This window comes from Aulonocara stuartgranti, assembly GCF_965226115.1.
Source record: "Aulonocara stuartgranti genome assembly, chromosome: 16".
Classification (NCBI taxonomy): Eukaryota; Metazoa; Chordata; class Actinopteri; order Cichliformes; family Cichlidae; genus Aulonocara; species Aulonocara stuartgranti.
The window spans coordinates 7,858,697-7,878,972 of record NC_138952.1 but is presented as its reverse complement, the minus strand read 5'-3'; the positions used below and the strand labels follow the sequence as shown (position 1 = coordinate 7,878,972).

Below are 20,276 nucleotides of genomic sequence, written 5' to 3'. Positions count from 1 at the left end.
CTCATGCTGCTGAGGACCTCGAATGCTGGATTTTTACTTGCAATGGAGTATTTGTAAAAATAGTATTTAATCTGTGCTTTTGCTCATTTAATATGTGAACCAACAATATGAACAATAATAAAATGCATCAAAAGGTACTATAGAAAATAATGTGACACAGCACTGTGGTGTTTCTTCTGATCCAATTAACACTTCAATGTGTCTTTTTTTATTTGTATTTTTGTTTGTTGTAGTATGTGTACAACAAATGTGCAATTTTTTAATATCATCACTCTCACCACTGTTATAGAGGCTTTCTTTCTTTCTTTTGTTCTTTTTTTTTTTTGTTTAACCACAGCAGGCATCTGTGAAAAATCTTTAAAAACTCATTGGTTTGGGCAAGTAGTGTACAAACAGCAAACACCAAGACCAGCTGGTAAACCTAATGTGTCCATCCATCCATATATCCAGTGTTTTCCAGTTCTTCCCGGACTGCTGAGGTCCTCCAGTTAGAGTTGCTCAGTAGGCCATTGCTGCAGACATTCTATAAATTGGTACACATAATTAAAATAATTTAAACTCTTTGTTTTTTAGCTTAAATAACAGTATCATCTGGTAATAAAGAGTCACCTGTTTCTTTAATGTAACTATTTGTGTTATTGCTGTCTATATTTTCTGCACATGCTTTATCAAAGTGAGAAAAGTCCCTTTGTATCTGTAAGCTTCCTGAATGTGAGGTTTGATGGATAAGGTGACAATGAAGGCATAAATGAATTAAACTGAAACCTGAGACTAAACAAACCTAAGTTCCACATCCACTCAGACTGAGTGGACTGGTATTCCCTCTGAAGAGCCTGGTGGAGGGCTATTGCTGCTGTTGCAGACACTGGCCCACTTAAGGGCCACTGGTGAGTTTCTATCTGGGCTATCATTGATCCCAAGGCAGCTCCCAGTTAATGTTTAAGCTACCTAGGGCTAGCTGTCACGAGCAACACTGATCCTCACTGATCTCATCTGCAGTCTGCCTCTCCCGTCTATTTTTGTACCCATGGGGGAAAAGTTTGCTACTCTAATTCCTTCCATGTCTGAGAAGAACATGCACACTTCTGTTAGCTCAAGCTCTTTACTCCTTTGGGGACTGAGCATGGAGGACTGTGGATATGACTCTAGTTGTAAGAGACCAGAATATTTCTTGCAGGAAAGGAGCCAAAAATACTGAGCAGGAAAATGTCATATTTTGAGCAGTGAATGCGAGCGATGCTATTATAAAGTGGTTGTGCTGATTGCATGTCACCACAATAATGGCTCTCAAATTCAGTGATTCACTGAAAGCAAAGTATGAGAAATATTAATAATTACAAATATTTGCATGGTAAGAATTAAGCTTGACTCAGCAGTTTATTTTGTGTAAGTGCATCCTGAATTTCAAGGCTCTGTCTGATACTACAGTTGGATCATGGCCAGCTACAAATGCAGAACAGAAAGAGCTGCCATATTTTTGATTTGAATATACCAACTTTCCCACTAAGAGACCTTACTTTGGTAGTTGGTCTCGAATTTTTGTTTTATTTCCTTTTTTTTTCTTGTTTTTTGCTAAAAGGAAATCACAACAGTTTAGTCACTGATGACCAGCTAACCTGTCCCTTGTCTTGTGGTTTCTCTGTTGGTAAGAAGGCCAGCTCTGTATAGTTATGCCAGTGTTACCAGAGTCTTCGACCTGGACCTGACAGGCGCCAAGTCCATGACTGTAGACTGAAACATACAATGTTGGTGTTTTCTTGCTCTCGAGATCTGCTTTGAGCTAGATGGTCATGCTAACCAGGACCTTCAGCAGTGGGGAAGTGGTCATATGACAGTGCACTGAGATCGCAGAGGCTGGAGGAAAAACATAACAAGTGTCATTGCCAGTTACAAAAGTTGAGTTAGAGCTTGTCCACAGGATGAGAAATTCATGGAAGAGCCAGCAACTACTACTAGTGTTATTTATGTGGAACGAACAGCAAGAAATAAAGGGAGCAGGAGCATCCCCATGTCTCCACTACAAAGCAAATTCACTAGCCAGTATTTTCATTGTACATTATAAATATGCATCCATATTTATTGTGTTAATGTTTCACTTACACGACATGAAACTAAAGCTTGAGGATTGTGAGTTGTGTTTTACCTGCTTCTTATTGATTCGTCCATCTCCACCACCCGCCAGTCAGAGAGGGTTGTGCTAAACTACCCCAAGTGCCTGAGTTTCAAATATTACAAAAGCTTTAAAACACTTTATCAAAAGCATTCAGAAAGCCTCTGGAAAAGTATAAATTTGTATTTCATATGGAGTTCAATTAAAAAGTTGTTTTCTCGTTAGGTTTTGAATAAAAGCCTATATATTAGTTGTATTATTAGGTTCAAACAAATGCAAATATGTCCATTTGCATCTGCTTGCACATGCAAACTCCTTCATAACAGCTTTTATAATTGATTCTTCCATCTTTCAGAAAAACCCCTTCCTTTATTTTTTAAAGATTAGAATATTCTGATTGGATGGCTAATCCCTTAGTCGAGTCAGCAGCATTGCAGCCTTGAGGAAAAGAAGTATTAAGGGCTTTCACAGTCCCTGAGGGAGACCTTAAATACCTCCCAGTTTCACAGTGACAGTCTCTCGTTGTTAAACTTTGGTCTAAAGAACTTATTTTATATGACTCAAAATAGATATTCTTATGTCGTACGTGCCTGGTATAAGCAATCTATGCATTGCCTACAGGCGTTCCTGTCTTCCCTGAAAGTACATCTTTAAGTCTTAATGTCTATGAAATACACATATCAATCTAGCGCATATTTTATTGAAATAGCATATGATGCACGAGTCAGAAAGGAAGGACATGTAAACCAGTAGGGACCATACCGTGCTATTACATTAGAACAAATCAGGTTTTGCCCAATCACCTCAGAGCCTGTAGGCGTGAATATAATGAAACATCCTTATGTGCAAAACTCGTGTCAGTAATTAGGATGACTTTACACAGTGCAAGCTGCCTTAGCTTCTGAAACATTGCACCCAATGTCGAAGAATGCCTGAGGGCTTTCCGTACCCTTTACACTGTAGCCAAATTCTCGCCTACTTCTGTTGATCCATGATGCACAGAATTCAGAAACAAGCTTTTGAGAAGTGAGAATGCTGAGCGCTTCGACTTCGTCACAAGAGCAAATGAGGCAGAGTGTTTGATCATAGAGGAAGGGCTGGAGCTTCCCGTAACGACCCCGAGGCTATATTGATTTAGAATAAGGCTTTGTGTGTCTTCTAGCTGCATACATGCATAATTTGCCTTCATTATGTTTAGTGCAGGGGGCTCTTTGCCTATATTTCCAAGGCAGGTTTGTTTTTAGTGGCAGAGGATGGAATTAGGGAGAGAAGTGAGGGCAAGTGGGGAAACAAACATTTTAAATTGCAGACGGATGGCTTTGTTTTAAGTTGTAGTTTTGTGTACTTTCACTGACCCGTGCTTTAATATATACTGTGCCGATGTATGAGAGGTGGCACATGTTTACTGTAGAGTTGGCTCCATAATGTGTGGTCACAACTATTTAAAAGTGCAAAACTGACAATTTTCTATGTTTTTATTGCTTTCTTACAATTCTTCGTACCTGCGTAACTCTTCGACACGCAGCGTTTATTTGTGTCCGTTGTTAAAGCTTGAGTGACAGGCAAAAAAAAAAAAAAAAAAAAAAGCTTGAGACTGATGTACCCTAGATGTTCTAGTTTTGATTCTGTATGACGTTACTGATTGTGCATTGTGGCCATGACACAGCAGAAGGTCCACCCATATTCTGGCTTTTCTTCTGATTTTTTCTGATTTTCAGCAGATGATGACCCAAAGAGCTTCAACAAGGCCCAGCATTGAATGAACAAGGTTTATTTTGAACTGTGAGCCGTGCACAGCTACTCTAATAACGTCTAAGAATATAAATATAGTGCTAGAAATGAGTACAATAGATTGCCTAAAAAGCATATTATTTAACTAAAGTAGTTGGAGTCTCGTTTTTTAGAAAGCTGTACTCAAACAAGACAAATTAGTTCATTTGTTGATGATTTTTCAGGATTGAGCTCTAGCACAGCTGTAGCACGATGATAGAGCTTGCAACTTAGAATACATGCACTATGTGTTTCCATGCTAATGAAAGTAAATGTTCCACTTTGTTTTGTGGCTAAAATATTTTTACACAGGTGTGGAGCTCTGTGGTATACAGCATAGAGAATCTAAGCCATATAAAGCTTTGGAAACACACAATAGTTTACACGGGACAATAAGAAACACAGTATTGATAGCCTTCTGTTTTACAACCTAACAAATAGGGCTTATTTGTGTACTCAACATCAGGTGAGACTCATCTAATGGCTCTTACAAATAAGTCCTAAAGCATCTATATCAACCTGCTCAAGGCTCTAACCAGCTGCTTAAAAAATATGAGTGTGAGTGTGCTGCACTTCTGAAATGTGGAGAGCAGTATATTGTTATAATGGAGTGTGAAATGCTGGACTTTATTGATCCCTGTGGGAAATTCTAGCTTTTCACTCTCTGCCTTCCACAGTTAGTGGTTAGTTGTTAGGAATTCAGTGTTTCGGCTGAGGACACTTGGGCAGAGTGATTGCCTGTGGGTGCTTTGCTTGGGCCTATATCCAATAAAACATCCAGCTTTTCTAACATTGATCGGATGAATTTATTTGTGATGGTGAAAAAAAAGGCTTTTCGACTAGTGTTTGCTGCTTTTGTTTTAAACATAGTATATGCAATAAAAAATGGAACTAAAAATCTACCTGATTCAGGTGTGTTTTACATTTTGAGGCATTCATGTCATTACAGAATTCAATATTTATTATTTACTGTGAAATATACCTGCAATTTCGACTTGGTTAAAGTTTTTGGGAAAAAAGTAACACAATGCACATCTTCCAAATGACCTCTGTAGTGTAGCTATGGGAGTGCTGTAGAAAAGAGCAATATGTCCACATTAAGAGACTGAATTTGTGGCTGTTGTGAAGTAACTCATAAGTTTGTTGGGCAGAAGGCTGCAGCTTCTGTTCTGTCTCAAATTGTTTTTTGCACATATTTTGCTTTTTTCCCCACTTGCTGATTTGTTTCATTTTTACTCCATATTTCCTTTTGTTTTTTTTTTTTAACAACTTGGTTTCAGAAAAAGGTAAAATATACTCATGCATACTAAAAAGAATCATTCTTACCCCTTGCAGTTTTAGATTCCTTGTCAACCAAGGCCAAGAAACAAATTCAGAGTGATGAAAAATGAAAAACAGTTCCTCAAACGGCCACTCAAAAGCCAGCCAATCCCTGAAAAATTTGATGTTAAAATGTCCAAATTTACAGCAGATATCAATGCGATATCAACCAGACTTGAATGTCACTGGTAACAAGGTGTTGAGTATTAGGCAAAGAAATGAAAATGTTCTATCTTGTCAAAAAAATTATAGGAGCCTGTGATATAGAATACTTTTTGAAAGCCTTGCGTTGCCCCTCATTTCTTTATATTTTGCTTCAAAAAAGCAAATGTGATGTTGAGCGAAAGTTCTTCAGGTCTTTCTGAACGACTTCCAAAGTTCTTTTTTGGATGTTTGCTGCTTTTTCACTTATTTTCAGTCCAGTCATTATACCTGGTCATCTTCAGAGGAGTGTTAGTTTTTTCAGTATCTTGCCAAAATTAATATACTTATGAACGCAGAGTAGCACTATTAGACAGTGTTTGGGGGTTGTTATGGAAAATTTAGCAATAACCTGCAACACAAAGGAGCAAATGGGATTTTGAGCAAAAGTTGAGCTTGATTTGAAGTGGGTTTAATAAACACATTGCAATGTGGAGAGAACCACTCCAGTCAAACACTAGGGTGATCTCTGAATTGTGGCCACGACCTTTACATCTTACATATAGAGACGCAGACAACATTTCACAAACTCTTACATGTTGCCCCATCTCGGGGAGGGGGCTATACCTCCTCCCTCACAGAGAGAATTATGACCTTGTTTTCTCCTTGGCCGTCACCTAAGGATTTACATCTATGATAGGCAGGAGGAGTCTCACTATCTGTTTAACATCTCCCATTACAATGGCCTCACTGTGTGTGTAGAGCATAAGGCCCCTCTGTAGTGAACATACATACAACTAAGTGAGAAAGTGACATTACTATTACTAATGTGATATGATTAAATATGTGATTAATACAACAGAAAAGAAATCTGCTTCCACATCACTTCCATGCAGTAAAAGCTTTGCAATGCGACATACACAGCTGAACAATATCAATAAGGGATTGGCCTCCCCAGAACCTCAGCTTTGTTGAAGCAGTGTGGGATCATCTTGACAAAGAACAGAATGACAGCCAAGATCCAAAGATGGTCCTTCAAAAAGCTTGGAGAAATATTCCAAAGGAAAATTCAAGGAAGCTCCCTAAGAGAGTTGAGACTGTGTTGAAGAATAAAGGTGATCATACCAAATATTGACTTTAAAGCTCATTAGAAGTGTACAGACTCTTCTTTTATGTCTTATATACTGTCTATCCACATATGTTTGCAAATGTTTCAATAAATCATTGCCTTTATTTCCCGTTGTCCCAGCAAAAGTATATAAATAGAAATACAATCACCGTTCAAATACTGCTCAAATACTGGATTTGACCCCATTTTGCCTCCAGAATTCCCTTAATTCTTCATGCCACAGATTCACCGAGTTGCTGCAAAAATTCCTCAGAAATTTTGGTCCATGTTGACACGATAGCTTCACAGAGTTGCTGCAGATTTGATGGCTGCCTGTCCATGATGTGAATTTTCCTTTCCAACAGATCCCAAAGGTGCTCTTTTGGACTGGGGTCTTGTGACAAGACTGTTTGAGTACAGTGAACTCATTGTCATGTGAAGGAAGCCAGTTTGAGGTGATTTGAGTTTTGTGCCATGGTGGTGGCCGGAAGCAGCCATCAGAAGTACACTATCATCATAAAGGGATGGACATGGTCACAAACAAGCTATGTTGTTTAAATGATGAGCAGCTGGCCCAAAGTGTGCCAAGAAAATAGCTTCCTGTTTCAAGTTCAGCAGAATGTCTTGGAGAGGTCTACATGCTGAAATGCTAACAAGGAGTTGTATAGGTGTATCTAATAACAAGGTTGGTGAGTGTAGTTAAAATACATCCTCTTATACTGAGTGACCCCCTCATTAGGATTTCATTCAGCTCATTTGATACACCCCTCGATGGTATCAACAAGCACAGCGGGATAAGACAACAGTAATAAAAGGATTACACTAGCTGCAAAAATGAATGACGTTGCAATGTCAACAGCAGGGTGCCTCGGAGCTGTATAATCTGAGCCCTGTTGCATAAAATTGACTTAATGAATTAATGTTTGCTGGATGGAGCACATCGTGTTTCCTTGTAGAGACTGAAGCTTGCTGCAGCTCAGTGTGATGGCATTTGGCCCTTAATCAGTCCACCCTCTGCATTTATCCTTTCTAAATATAATTACAGTTACAGTTACTTTGATCTATAGCTAAAGATGACAAAGCCATAATTTCTCCTACTATTCATTACCATTTAGTATATCTGTTGCTACACAATAAACTAAATAACCCTGATATTCATTTTTTAATTGCAAAAATTATGCACCATGTCTTCCACATGGGCAGTTATTGGGAAGTATTTTTCAGTATTATTCTTATGGTCACTTCAAAGGGACTACTGGTGGTCATTTGGTAGCTCTGATCTTAGATTGTCTGAAAAACTGAAATTGCAGTTCAAATATGAAAGAAAACATGGAGAAAAGGCTGCTGTTTGGCTTAGTGACTGTGTAGATCTCAAGAATGACTAATCCATAAATACACACGATCATCTTTTTTTACATTACAAGCTATAAGCCTGGATCTCTGATGGTATGGGGTGTGCAAAATATCAATTCCATGATTACTGATATCAGTCAGTTTGGCTTGGTGCAGCTACAAAACAGGATGCCTTGCATCAAGGCACTTGACAGAAAACACCAATAAGAAATACGCAGTGAAATCCAAGGTCAAAAAATGTCATTAAAAAGAATGCCAGAAATACATATGACTAAAATGTTTGGAGAACTCTGTCTTCACTTGCTTGTTATCCCAGACTGAATCCTATGGCGCCAAGATCAGGCCTCTGAGTGCATCTGTTGCAGGATTGTGGCTAAACATGGTGCTACATGACTCTGGCTGTATGTTCCAGTTCTTCCTTGTGCGATGGCATCTGTGTTTTTACTGGTTGAAACCAAACCTACACTTTGGTTGCTCTCAACATTTCAAACATATCTTTGTTTTTGAGCTTGATTTACTTCGTAATAATAGTCATTATACAGGATTTTCTTGCACCGCTTCCAAAGCTGATCAAAGAAATACGTGTGCAGTATGGCTTGGAAATAAAATCCCTGTTTTCTATCAACACTGCCCACTTTTATCAGCAGCGACAGCTTCCCTCTGCTTTTGAATGCAGAACTCAAATCCTACACTCAAGATTACAGGGGAAAACCCTCAGGAAGAAACAAATCACTCTTTAGCATCTGTCATTTTGAGTGACTTTGCATTACAAGGAAATGTCTGCTTATTGCAGAAACTAAAGAATTGTACATGAAGAGTACCAACCAAGGAAGAGCTTGACTGCTATTTATTAGAGAGTCAGAGTGGTGATATTGCTCCCCATCAGAAGTGCCAGCTGTTGCTGTAATAATGTGATGTGCTGAATGTGAGCTGCTGGGGCTAAGCCACAGAAGCAGACACTGGAGTTTGGTCATGAAACTTTCATAAGTGGTGAGGTGGCGTGGAGTTCCTGAGTGTCTGCACTAAATTGCCCCAGGGTCATAAATACTTTATCAACAGCAGACACCTCGGCGAAACACCTCCCCAGGGGCTCTCTTTCCCTCCCTCTCTGTGTCCCCACCTCTCCATCGCCTCCACACTTTCCTCTGCTCTCCACACCCACACACTCTGTCTCTGGCACTCCACAACTGTACTGGGTTGTTTAAAATAAAGTATTTCATTCTCACACTCTGGGTACCTTAAAATTCAGTTGTCACGTTTCCAATTATAATATACTCCCACACAGAATTACAGCACATCCAGAGATGTTTTTCACTCTTCATTGTTGGAGTGACATGTTCGCCCATCTCTCACAAACTGATCTTGTCACTTTTTTTTCATTACAATTCACTGCAACCCCCCCACCCCCACCCCCCCCCCCCCCAAAAAAAACACACACACACACACACACAAACATCAAACATACCCAAGCAAAACTCCAAACTTAGATCTTTTAAGGCACAGACTTTGATCTTCATGCTAGCAGTTCAGCCTAGCCTGCTTAGCTTTAATGCCACCGCCTTTATTCTCCCAGTGCTGTGCATCATGTTGTTAGAAGCAAGACACCAAGAGAGGTATTCATCCAAAGAACCTCTGCAGACCAAGCTTCTGCATGAGCACATTTATGGGGGAAGGAAAAAAAAGTGAGCGCTTGTTGTGAAGTGCACAGATTACACTCAAATCCCCTCATCAATCTGACTGCAATCAGTGCAACTGTAACTCAGCTGTGTCATGAATCCAGCTGAGAATGTGCTGGAAGTCATCAGTGACACAATGCAGATCGGCTCAGTTCAGTTTCGTGCAGTTTCTTTATATTTGTCTGTGCATGTTAAAGGTTTAAATGTTTAAAGTTTTGATAACTCTAGATAACATTCGGGAAGTTAAGGTGTCAGTGTTAATGTATACTGTGCAGTTAAATCTATTTTGGTTATGCCATGTTATAATCAGTTCGTTGAAGTATTATTTTATAGCCACAGACGGCCCAAAAGGTGAACTGTGGCTGCTACTTGTTTGTGAATTAGTGTTACAATTACAATACAGACAATTGTTTTCTGTTAAGAGCATTTACATGTGCATGTTTCAAACAAGCAGAAATTCTATGTAAATTAAAAAATGTTAAGCAAACTGAAACCCCAGTCCTAGATGGGTCACCAGTGATGTTATTATATTGATTATTTGCAAATCACTTTGAACGAAAAAACATTTGATGTTGTAGTGGAGAAAAACCTGAACTCCTGACAACAGATTCCAGATCCACAGTGAGAGAATCTGGTGGCTTCGTTATACTTTGGAAAGATGTCCCTGCAAATCAATACAACAGTCTGCTGTGTGATCATCTTTATCTGCGATCAAGCACTTCTCTCCTGAGTGGTCACTTCCAGGATGACAATACTGAAATGGTTTGATGAGAGTGAAAATGAAACAGCTGTAATGAGAATTAGCTCCTCCAAGTCTGAAGCCATAGTTCTCAGGTGGAAAAGAAAGGGTTAGGAGCTCAGTGATTCTGGTAGAGCTCACAGTAGCGCTGCTGTGTCTCCAGATCTAAAGGAAACCAGTGGGGATGTTTTAGGCTTCTCCAACTGGGTGGAGATCCCTGGGCAGACCGTGCAGACCTAGACCATCCAGGAGAGATTATGTTTCTTAGCTGTCTTTGAAGAGGGAGGTCCAGGCACCTCTGCTTACACTTCTCTTCCATGACCTGGACCCTGACAAGTGTGAGAAAATGGATAAAAGGGAGGCTGTAAAATGATTTATACGCTGTTATGAGGTCATAAGATCTCAACATATTTGAACACCTATTCTGCACCAGTTTGTGCACGGTATATTTATTGGTGGCTTCACTACTGCCATTTACAAGCCAGCTGTCAGTTTGCTTGTTGATACAGAGTGAACAGCAGTGTTGTGAGGCTGAAACGACAAAAGTCCTCCCTAAATATTCTTTTAATTTGAGGCAACCGTGGTCATTCAGTCACATACAGTGACGGCTGTTCTGTGTTTATATTAAGATTTTTTTTTAAAAAAGAAAGAATAATGAATAATGAAGTAGTAAAACGTAACACTGTTGTCTTTTCACAGGGTGCTTATGTGCACTAATTACAAATAATATTTTTCTTTGTGAACAACATATGGTATATTCTGAAAAGTGGGAGATAAGCTCCCTGGTGTCTCTCAGATTACTGCACAGATTAGTGATATCACAATGTACCTGTTTCCACTAAACTGTAGCTCTACATAACTCCAGTAAAGTGAGGCATTAAACCACTCAAAAGTTTAACAGTTTGCTGAGTTGCTATACTGAACTTAAAACTTTAATTTTCCCTAAAAACAAAATAATTCACTTATCGATAAATGCTGCATTGTAAAGTCTAAGGAAGTTCGATCTGCCGACAGCCGACAGCCAGTTCAAACTGTATAAATATTAGCCAAAAGCTATTTACAACTAAACAGGAAATCTCACTCATCTTCCTTGGGGGGCTCAATCCGGGGTAGCGGTCATGTCCGGTTAGGGGCTCTGTTGGCTCTCAGGTGACTGTTTCCTCGCGGCTGCGTGCAGCGGGGCTAGGGGAGGGTCTGTGCTGACGGACGTGGGTTACTGACCTGGTAGCCTGGCTGCCCCTGGGTGGGTCCGGGATGGGCGTGAGGTTCTGGGGGCGCTCCGTCTCTGGGCTGGGACCCGGACCGGGCCTCGGGGGCTTGGGTCCTGGTTGGTGTGTTGCCGGGGTTGTGGGCGGGTGGGTGCATGGGGGCCCAGCCCTGGAGCAGGGTGCCGCCGGTGCGTCGAGCCACCTGGGGGGCTCTTCAACTGGTGGGGGAGATTGTCACATCTTGCAGGAGCTTTCCTCTCCTCAGGAGCTCCCTCTGCAGGAGGGGGAGATACAGGAGAGGTGGAGGAAGATCTCAGCCTGGGTGTTTATTGTCTTATGTAGTCTGGAAGAAGAGTGGATGGTGGGGTGGGTGCAGTTTTCTCTGTGGTGGGGTTGGGTGGACTGTCCCGGGCTCTGTGGGGCCGGGCGGCGCTGCTGCACTGGGCCCGGTCTGGATGGGCCTGGGCACCCTTTCCCTGGCGGGTCGCGGAGTATGGGGGTGCCTACTGGGGTCAGCGGGGGAGCTGGCCCCAGGGAGGGGTCACTTGCCCCTCCCTTCCTTCCCTCCCCATCTCCAGCTGCCTCCCTCTTCCCGCTCCTCCACAACCACCCACACATGCAGGGCCTTGGAGTAGGGGTATGTCACCAGGGTGCAGAGGAGGCTACCCCCCCCCCCCCCCCCCCCCCTCTGTCCCCTTCTGGCTGCCTCTGCCTCAATTTTATCCCACAACTTAGACATTCACATTACTCACACTCTCATTACACATACATATAGGATCTTGGGGGTGGGCACGATACACGGAGTCCAAAGTACCATCAGGGTGTACACCTCACCCCTGGCATCGTTGCCCACCTCTCAATTTTAAATACACGTAGACATTGAGGGCTAGCAGGAGGGACCATGCGCTTACCTGCTGCTCTCTGGCAGGTAGCTCCAAGCCCTCCTGGGTTTTAAATGCACCTTAGAACACACATGCATCAACATTACAATGAGCGGGTGGAGGGAGGTTTGGAGTCTTCTCTCACCCCCATTCTCTGCGACCTGCTGGAGCAGGGGGGCTAGGACTAGGAGGAGGAGTTGGCCGTCCGACTGCGGTCTGGAGTGTGGAGCCTTCCTGCTGCTGCGGAGTCGGGGCGGTCTGCCTCCCCCCACCGCAGGGAAAAGGGAAACACCACCTGGGTCTGGGTGCAGTTCCCCCCTCCAGGGGCGGGGGCACCTAGACCTGGTTTGTAGAGTACGCTTGGGGAGTGTGATCATGTGTACAACGTCTCTTTATGTCTGTCTCCACGTTGGTTGAGTGTGGAGTAAGTGCATATGAGAGCATGAGGGTGGGAATGGATGTTTGTATCTGTGTGTGCCTGTATTTCTGTGTCTATATGTCAGGTTGGGTGTCAGGCGCCACCTCTCTGGGGACATCTCAGGCCCTCCAAGGTTTGGAGGCCTATCTCCCCCTACCACCACTTCCCCTGCCAGTGGCGGACCCCCTCAGACATCGGTGCGTTGGTGGTTCTTTGTGTCCGGGGGTGGGCGTCCAGGTACACACCGGCTCACTCCTTGGTGGCCGCTTATCGGGGCCTGGAGCCTGGGACTCGCTCGGGCCACTTCGGAGGTGGGGTTTCCCCGGCTTCTCGGCCTGGGGCTCGGTCACTCAGGCGCAGCTGGCTGCCGGCGGAGCTCACGGGCGCGTCACTGCAACTCCCCCTGGCTTCTGCTCCGCGGCTGCTGAGTGAGCCCTCATCTGGGACTCTCCTCAGCTCTTTCCGGGACAGTGGCGCAGCTGCCCCTCTGTTGGTCTTCCTTGGTCTCTTGTGTTCTGGGGGCCTCTGGATGTCTGGAGTTTTGATCTCCTCCACACCTGCTTCACGCCCTGGAGGACGGGGCTGTGGCCCCCCCACACCCTCTAGCAGATTATTACATGAAGGAACCTTTTAAAAAACAAAAAACAAGCGCGTCCATGCTCACAGGTGTACACACGGGTGATCACACCCACAAACTACACCCTTTTTGGCTCCTACCTCAAAGCACACTGTGTTCTGTTGATCTTATGTGCTGCACAATAATGTTTAACATTTAGTATTTACTGTCATATTCCCATATATCATTGTGATGCTGTTTATTCTATTACTCTTGTTCTCTTCTGCTTGCTTTCTTTTTTCTTTCTCAGCAGGTGATCCAGGTGATTGATATATGCATTTTTTTTTCTCTGCCCGTTCTGTTGGTTTTTGTCTTTTGCCCTTCTCCCCCGTCCCTCTTCTCAGCTGTTTCTCTTTCCCTCTTTCTTTCTCCCCTTCTTTCCCCCAGTCAAGTCTGTCCCGTATTCAGTAAGTGAAAATAAAATAAACAATAAAAGGTGAATCAAATGGACCATTACGGCAAGGCTGGGATGGTCAGTTTGGTAAAGTAAATCCGTTGGGCATCTTTCTTTGCCTTTAGACAACAATTCTGAGGGCAAAAGAGCCAAACGGGACAGGCAAAAAAAAAAAAAAAAAAAAAAGGAAATCTCACTCTGTCGTTTCTGGGAAACATTGCCCCTGCTTGCATCTTTCCATTGGTTTCTAAATGCAAACACATCAGGTTTAAAATTCATTCTTTCTCAGCAACCTGTCCTTAAAAGCAGTGTGTCCATCCTGTGTTCATTTACTGTTTCGAAGTCAGTGGTATGCAATCTCATCCTCTCATCCAACCAAGTCAGAAACTCATAGTATTAAGGCTGAAAGAAACTTTGAAGATGCTTATGGAGGCTAACCAACTTAGATCCAACCTTTACCTTTAAATTAAACAATTTTCTAAAGGTTATCGCATATATTCATCATCCAAGCAGATCCAATGTGTGCATCACTCCCTCTTCCCAAACAGGCAAACTCCATTAGTCTCCCTCAGAAAGTGGTACACGCAAGCAAAGGTTAAGAGGAATTTATGCAAATGTGAGCTCCACTAATGCACTCAACACACCCACAAAAAACATGAAACAGATTTTTTTTAATTTTATGATTATCATGTCAAATTCTTTTCAGACCCAGAAACCTTTGTCTACCATCACAGATGACCGCCCGACGCTGTTTGTACGTTTGTTACGCTGCATGTTTACTTTATATTAATTTCACGTCTCTGACATTCTGAAGGTAGAGCTGCTCAAACAGAACATGTCAATATTTGAGCGTCGCTGTTTTGGGCGAGAGATATGTTTAGTCTGCCCTCGATGCGAGTGTGAAGGTCTTCTGCTGGCATTTCTCCCAGTTCCTTGAGATATTTGACAGGGGATTTACTCTGCGTTGTCACTGTGCTGGAGATGGAAGTGAATCCAAGTTCTTCTTTCTGAAAAGCAAATTCCACATTCTATGCCCTGTTTGGACTTTTACACTTAGAAAGCAACTCTTCCAGAATGTCAGGGGCCAAAATAGTCCACGGCTGGCCCCAGGACATTTGGGTTTTTCCCTGCCAGCTAATAACCTGAGTGGACAGATGTGTGGTGACAGGGAAGAAAATGAGTATTGCTAAACGTCTCCCCGAGCAGGGATTTGCTAATCATAGCATATCAACCTGAATTAGGAATATTCACCCCGTCAGGCTTTTGCTTTTTCCTAATTGTGGGCTTCATGTGTCTGTATTAAGAACTATACACAGCATTTTAGGAGTTTTAGTATTTTTGAGGGTGGTACAGGATTGTAAGCTTTTGCAAGTGTTGCTAGCTTACAACCTACGTTAGTAACCAAGCTGATTTCAGTTTCCACATCCATTTGTTTTTGGAGGTCTGTGGTACTAGAGGTGGGAGTAAAGTTTGCTCCCCTAGGCTTTGTTAGCCAGCAGTACACATAAGTATCAGGCTTGTTTCCTGAACTCTTTATCAGCCGGAGAAGATGCTGATGTTTTGACTGAGATAAGCAGATTCATCAGCAGTCTGTCAGTCAGAAATGTGATTGTAATATAAGAACAGTACTAATGGAATGCCAATTAACAACACTGTCAGTGTTTTATGAATGGTTTCTCAAGTGAATGTTGAAATCTGTGTTTCCACAAAGTCCGCTTCAGCTGGTGTAGAGTGCAGAGCTGAACGGACTGAAGCTCAAGACACAAGTTCACAATTAGTGTTGGACTGTGATTTTTCACCCAACTTCCTGGCAATTCTTATGAATAAGTGGATGTAACATTTCCAACATTTTCAAAATTCTGGGGTCTTCACTAAACGTGGAACTATCCTGGAATGTGGAAACAATTAAATTCAAAACAAACTGTTTAAAATTGTAAAGACATTTTGAAGAAGTGTGTGTGGTAAAAAAAAATCATCCCCTCAAAGCAGCTGATAAAAATCACTATCGGTGAAGATGGACTGAAGCCAGGGTCCTATGTTAAATCTACTTTTAGCACTGTTATTGTTTGGGGATCTAAACTATTCAGATCGCCACAAACTAAAACATATGGTGGTAGGTGGAAGGGGAATAGTCAGGGGCAAGAGGACATTAAATTAAATACATTTCTGTTGTCCAGAAATGTATTTAATTTTTTAAAATTTGAGGTCATATATGTGCTGCTCCCTGCTTCCCAGAACAGAGTCCGCTGGCGTGGTGTTGCGGACCTATGCTCCACCAGGAGTCTACAGGAAAACTGATTGATGTGCTGTTCAGATCTGCCGTGCTTAAAGCTGGAAAACAACAGGTTAATCCAGACCTTTTTGAGATAACAAGAGAATTTACAAAGAAATCTAAATGTGGAAATTTTATTTATGTATTTACACTCTATAGGGTTTACATTATATAAGACAAAAACATATCAGAACGTTTTTGTTGTTTTCTTAGGAAAAAAAGATAAGTAAATGATCAATTTTGCTTCTCTTAATACTATTGCTGCAGTAGCTGCACTATGTGGAACTGAAGGCTGACTTGGACTGACTTCCACTTCAAAGTGGATTGATTACTCCTGTCCACAAAATAGAGCACGCAGATCGATTTGTGTCTTTATTATAATACAAACAGACCACTTTTTCAACACTGCTATATTCCACTCCACTCCTGTCCAATGAGATATCATCTCTGCGGTTCTACAGACGGATAACAAATGAAAGATGAAAGACATCTGAGTACAGACTCTTCCACGGCGGGTCACCAAATGATTTTATGAAAATGATGATGGCTTTCACGATCACATCAGAATAAGACTTAAAAAAACAACAACATTTAAACACCAAATGCAGGAATCTCTTTTGGAAAAAGAATGGGGAGTGTATAGTGCAGTGTATTTAGTATATATCAGTATATTTTGATTCATTTTGGTGATTCATTTTAGTCTCCCGTGAGTTTTCTTTTGAAACTGTGGAATAGAAAACAGTTTGAAGGGTAATCAGTAATGCAGGGCCAGTTTCAAACTGCTGCAGGTCTGAGAGGAATGCTTGTACATCTGGAGGCGTGTCCCTGGAGAATGTCGAGCTGTCAATGAGTGAAAGCAGGGATATGATTAGAGCACCATGCACACATGTCTCCGTCATTGTTGGAGCTTAATTTTGAGTTTACATCAAAGCTGTGAAAAATGGAAACAACAAACAAAAAATATTCACAAAATGCTAGAAAAAGGTGAAGTTTGATTGCCTTTGAAGAAGTATGTGTGGTTAAAAAAAAAAATCAACCCCTCAAAGCAGCTGATAAAAATCACTGAAGATGGACTGAAGCCAGGGTCCTATGGTAAATATCTACTTTTAGCACCGTTATTGTTTTGGGATCTAAACTATTCAGATCGCCACAAACTACAACATATGGTGGTAGGTGGAAGGGGAATAGTCAGCCACACACACACACACACACACGCACACGCACACGCACACACACGAGCTTATTAACTGTGATTGAAACCAAGAAAAAACAGGAAAATATCTAAACACTTTTAAAGATGAAATGGAGTGATTTACAGCTTACTCGTCTTTTCTTAGCCTGTGCCTTGATGCTTAATAGCTTTAGTCGATATATTTGATTGACATTCCTGTTTAAATTACTTGTTTGATTAAAGCCTTCTTTCAGTACATGACATCTTCCCTCCCACCCATTGCCCGCAGTCTGGTAGATGTCAGAGTGCGTGAGAGTTATTTCACCTCACAATCCCTAACAAGCTTAGTAATTCAGCAACAGTCAAACGCAGATATAAACTATTGATCTTTGTCTGGCGCAGGCGTTAGCGATATGAGCCTTAATATCACCGCCTCTCATTCTGCCTGCCCGGCTTCCATAAAGTTGAGCGTCTAACCACAGAAGCAGACCTCGCTCTCTCATAAGCCCCGCGGTGAGCTTGATATAGCGGCGGGTTCACAGGTGTCATTTCTCCGCTAAGTACTCCAAACACCGACGCGATCGTTTCCGTGCCCTGCGCGTATTTTAACAACCGGCGGCGAGGCTTTTGTGAGCCACGCTCAATCCTCCCTTTATTGACCATTTAAGCTCCTCGCTCGCCGCCATCTGAAAGGCTCCCGTATAACAAAAGCAGCGGGTTTCTGCGGCTGGAAAGCGGCCGTCTCCCTGAGCCCATGGCCGGTGTTTAACGCACGATAACAAGCAGAGGTGGGTCGGTGTTACGCGCGCCCACAACAGTAAAGAAGAGGAAGGCTTTCAGCACCGCGGACAGCTCCTGTGTGCACCTTTCAGCACATGATGCTAACACGTCAGCCGAGACAGCTCGCACTGTCTTTTTGTCTTTTTTTTTTTTTTTTTTTTTTTTTGAAACTTGGGTCCTGCAAAAGCATCCCTCCCCGGAAACCATCACAAGACCACTTGAACACTCCCCTCCTCCTTCCCCTCCTCCATTCCGTCTTGGGCTATATCCTCCAAAATACCAACATCACTGAGAGTAGACAGGGAGAGAGGCCAGACACCCCGGAGAAGTGTCAGGCTGGTAAAATGTGAGAACACTCCGTCTTTCTCGCTTCAGCAAACGAGCGTGTCCGAAACTCTCCTCCCTTTTCCCGGAGGGGGGTTGATGTGAACGCACAGGGCTGCGTTGGCTTCTCGTCACACGCTCGCCAAGACCTCGCACATATTCAATCGTGACGGATTCGTCCCTTCGCTCCACCACTCCTGTTTAAGATTCCGCAGTTGACAAGACGGCGCCTTGCCCTCCCCGCCTCTCTCATCAGACTTATTTTGCGCCGAAAACGGGATTCTGTCCGCTTTTCTTTGGGATTCGACCAAGTTTTCCCTTCCGAGGAGTTTTACAATGACAGCTACCAAGGAGCAGCCGAATCAGAGACAGAATCAACCGCAGCAGGATGAGGTGGGCAACTGGCTTTTTCTTTTGACTTCCACTTTACCCTTGTGCTTTATGTTAAACTCTGCGGGATAACCTGTTCCGCAGCCCGTTCTAGCTTTAGGGTTTAAGGTCTGCTGAGAGGCCACCGCTGTGGCCACATCCACTAAGTGAAATGTGTAAAAATTCAGTGGCCGATCGGCTCCCCCTATCAAGCAGCATCAGCTTTCTGTGCAGATAATGAGGCTGTGGCTCCAGTGCGAAGGGGCTCATTCAAGTTGGGTGCTGCACGTAGCAGCGTCGAATTAATCGTGTCGTCGCCAGCTGTGCGCGGAGCTTATTGTCAACTGTCAGGACTGGGTCACAGAAAGCTTGAACGCCGTGGGCACACGCGCTGTCAGTGAAGGGGGAGAGATTGAGAGAGGAGCACTGCAGCTTGGGCGCATTGTAATTCAGCCGTTGCCTCCTGTCAGCTGCCCCCGACACCTTGAAAGAGAACAGTCCTGGAAAAATCACTTTATAAGGGTGGGGAAAAGAGCGCAATGTGCTTATTTTTCTATCTGCAAGACGCACATCAGCTCTACCTGATGTTCTCATCAGCTCATTAGCCTGCAGGGGTTAAACGTTCTCGGTTTGGCACCTTCACACAGGTGGCGTTGCGCACTGCAATGCTTTTTTTTTTCAGGGCAATAAGATCAAGACTGCAACTTGACAACCACGCACGTGGGTTTGCGCCAAACCGCTGAGGCTAAATCAGCTGCAATTAATGATCACCATCAGTTTTCTATTCATCCATCAGTTTGCTTTTCAATTAAAACAAATGAACAGTTCTATGAATGATGCAAATTCCATCTGTTTCACCCCGGGCTTTCCTCTGAGAGGTCCAAATATATTCTGGGTGCTCTTAATTGAATTCAGTCATGTAGTCCTATTATTCTAAGAAATCAAAACCTCGGCCTCATAATTGAGTTTCTGTGCCTGAAATATTAGAAGGCCTCATGAGATGTTGGTGAAGTATGACAGCTCACAGTTTTCTTTGCTCCATCCTCTATACTTAAAGCGCAGTGGATACTACTCAGTAGGGCTCTCAGGCTAATTCAAAGTCATGTTGTTGATTTCATGTGTGAGCACTGACTACTCATTTGATTAGGGATGATATTGTGTACCATATGTTCATAAATGCCAGAAGTTGTTAAGCCTGCAGGAAAGCTGACTGTGTTGGTGCTTTTATGAAGGCATTTCTGGCGTGTTTAAAAGCATTCAGTAACATAGTGGTGACTTCAAAGCAGCAACAGCATGAAGATATATAAGTGTGTAAGAATCACAAAGTCAGGTGATGGTATTGTGAGCAAAAATGTCAGTGAAGTGAAGACAGTTTGAAAACACTCTGTGAGTTTTTCGAGCACTTTGTGTTGGGAGCTATTGCATAAGATTTGTGCAGCAGGCCGGCGTCATGTTTGCAAGCATTGGGGGTGAGAGTAGTGCCTTAGCTGAGCCAAAGCTATTACTGTCCCAGGCACTGTCAACCCACAGTGAGTATGTATAGCTCTTTGGCAGGCTCTTAACAGGGTAACTCTTCATCAAAGTTACATGAAGATGCTGAGAGAATTACAAAAGGGGAAAAGACGA

The 20,276-nt window shown here is 42.8% G+C and overlaps 1 protein-coding gene across 3 annotated transcripts in view; it reads left to right on the top strand.

Moving 5' to 3' along the window:
* dpp10 (dipeptidyl peptidase like 10) overlaps positions 1 to 20,276 on the top strand; it is a 269,569-nt gene that overhangs the window by 103,594 nt on the left and 145,699 nt on the right. Inside the window, exon 1 of one of the 3 annotated variants that reach the window (XM_082509272.1) lies at positions 18,185 to 18,674. The exons of the other annotated variants lie outside the window; for them this stretch is intronic. Coding sequence (XP_082365398.1) covers positions 18,618 to 18,674 — 57 coding nt within the window. The 5' untranslated portion in view covers positions 18,185 to 18,617. Of the gene's footprint in view, positions 1 to 18,184; positions 18,675 to 20,276 lie in introns of those variants that run through there. 3 annotated transcript variants of the gene reach the window in all.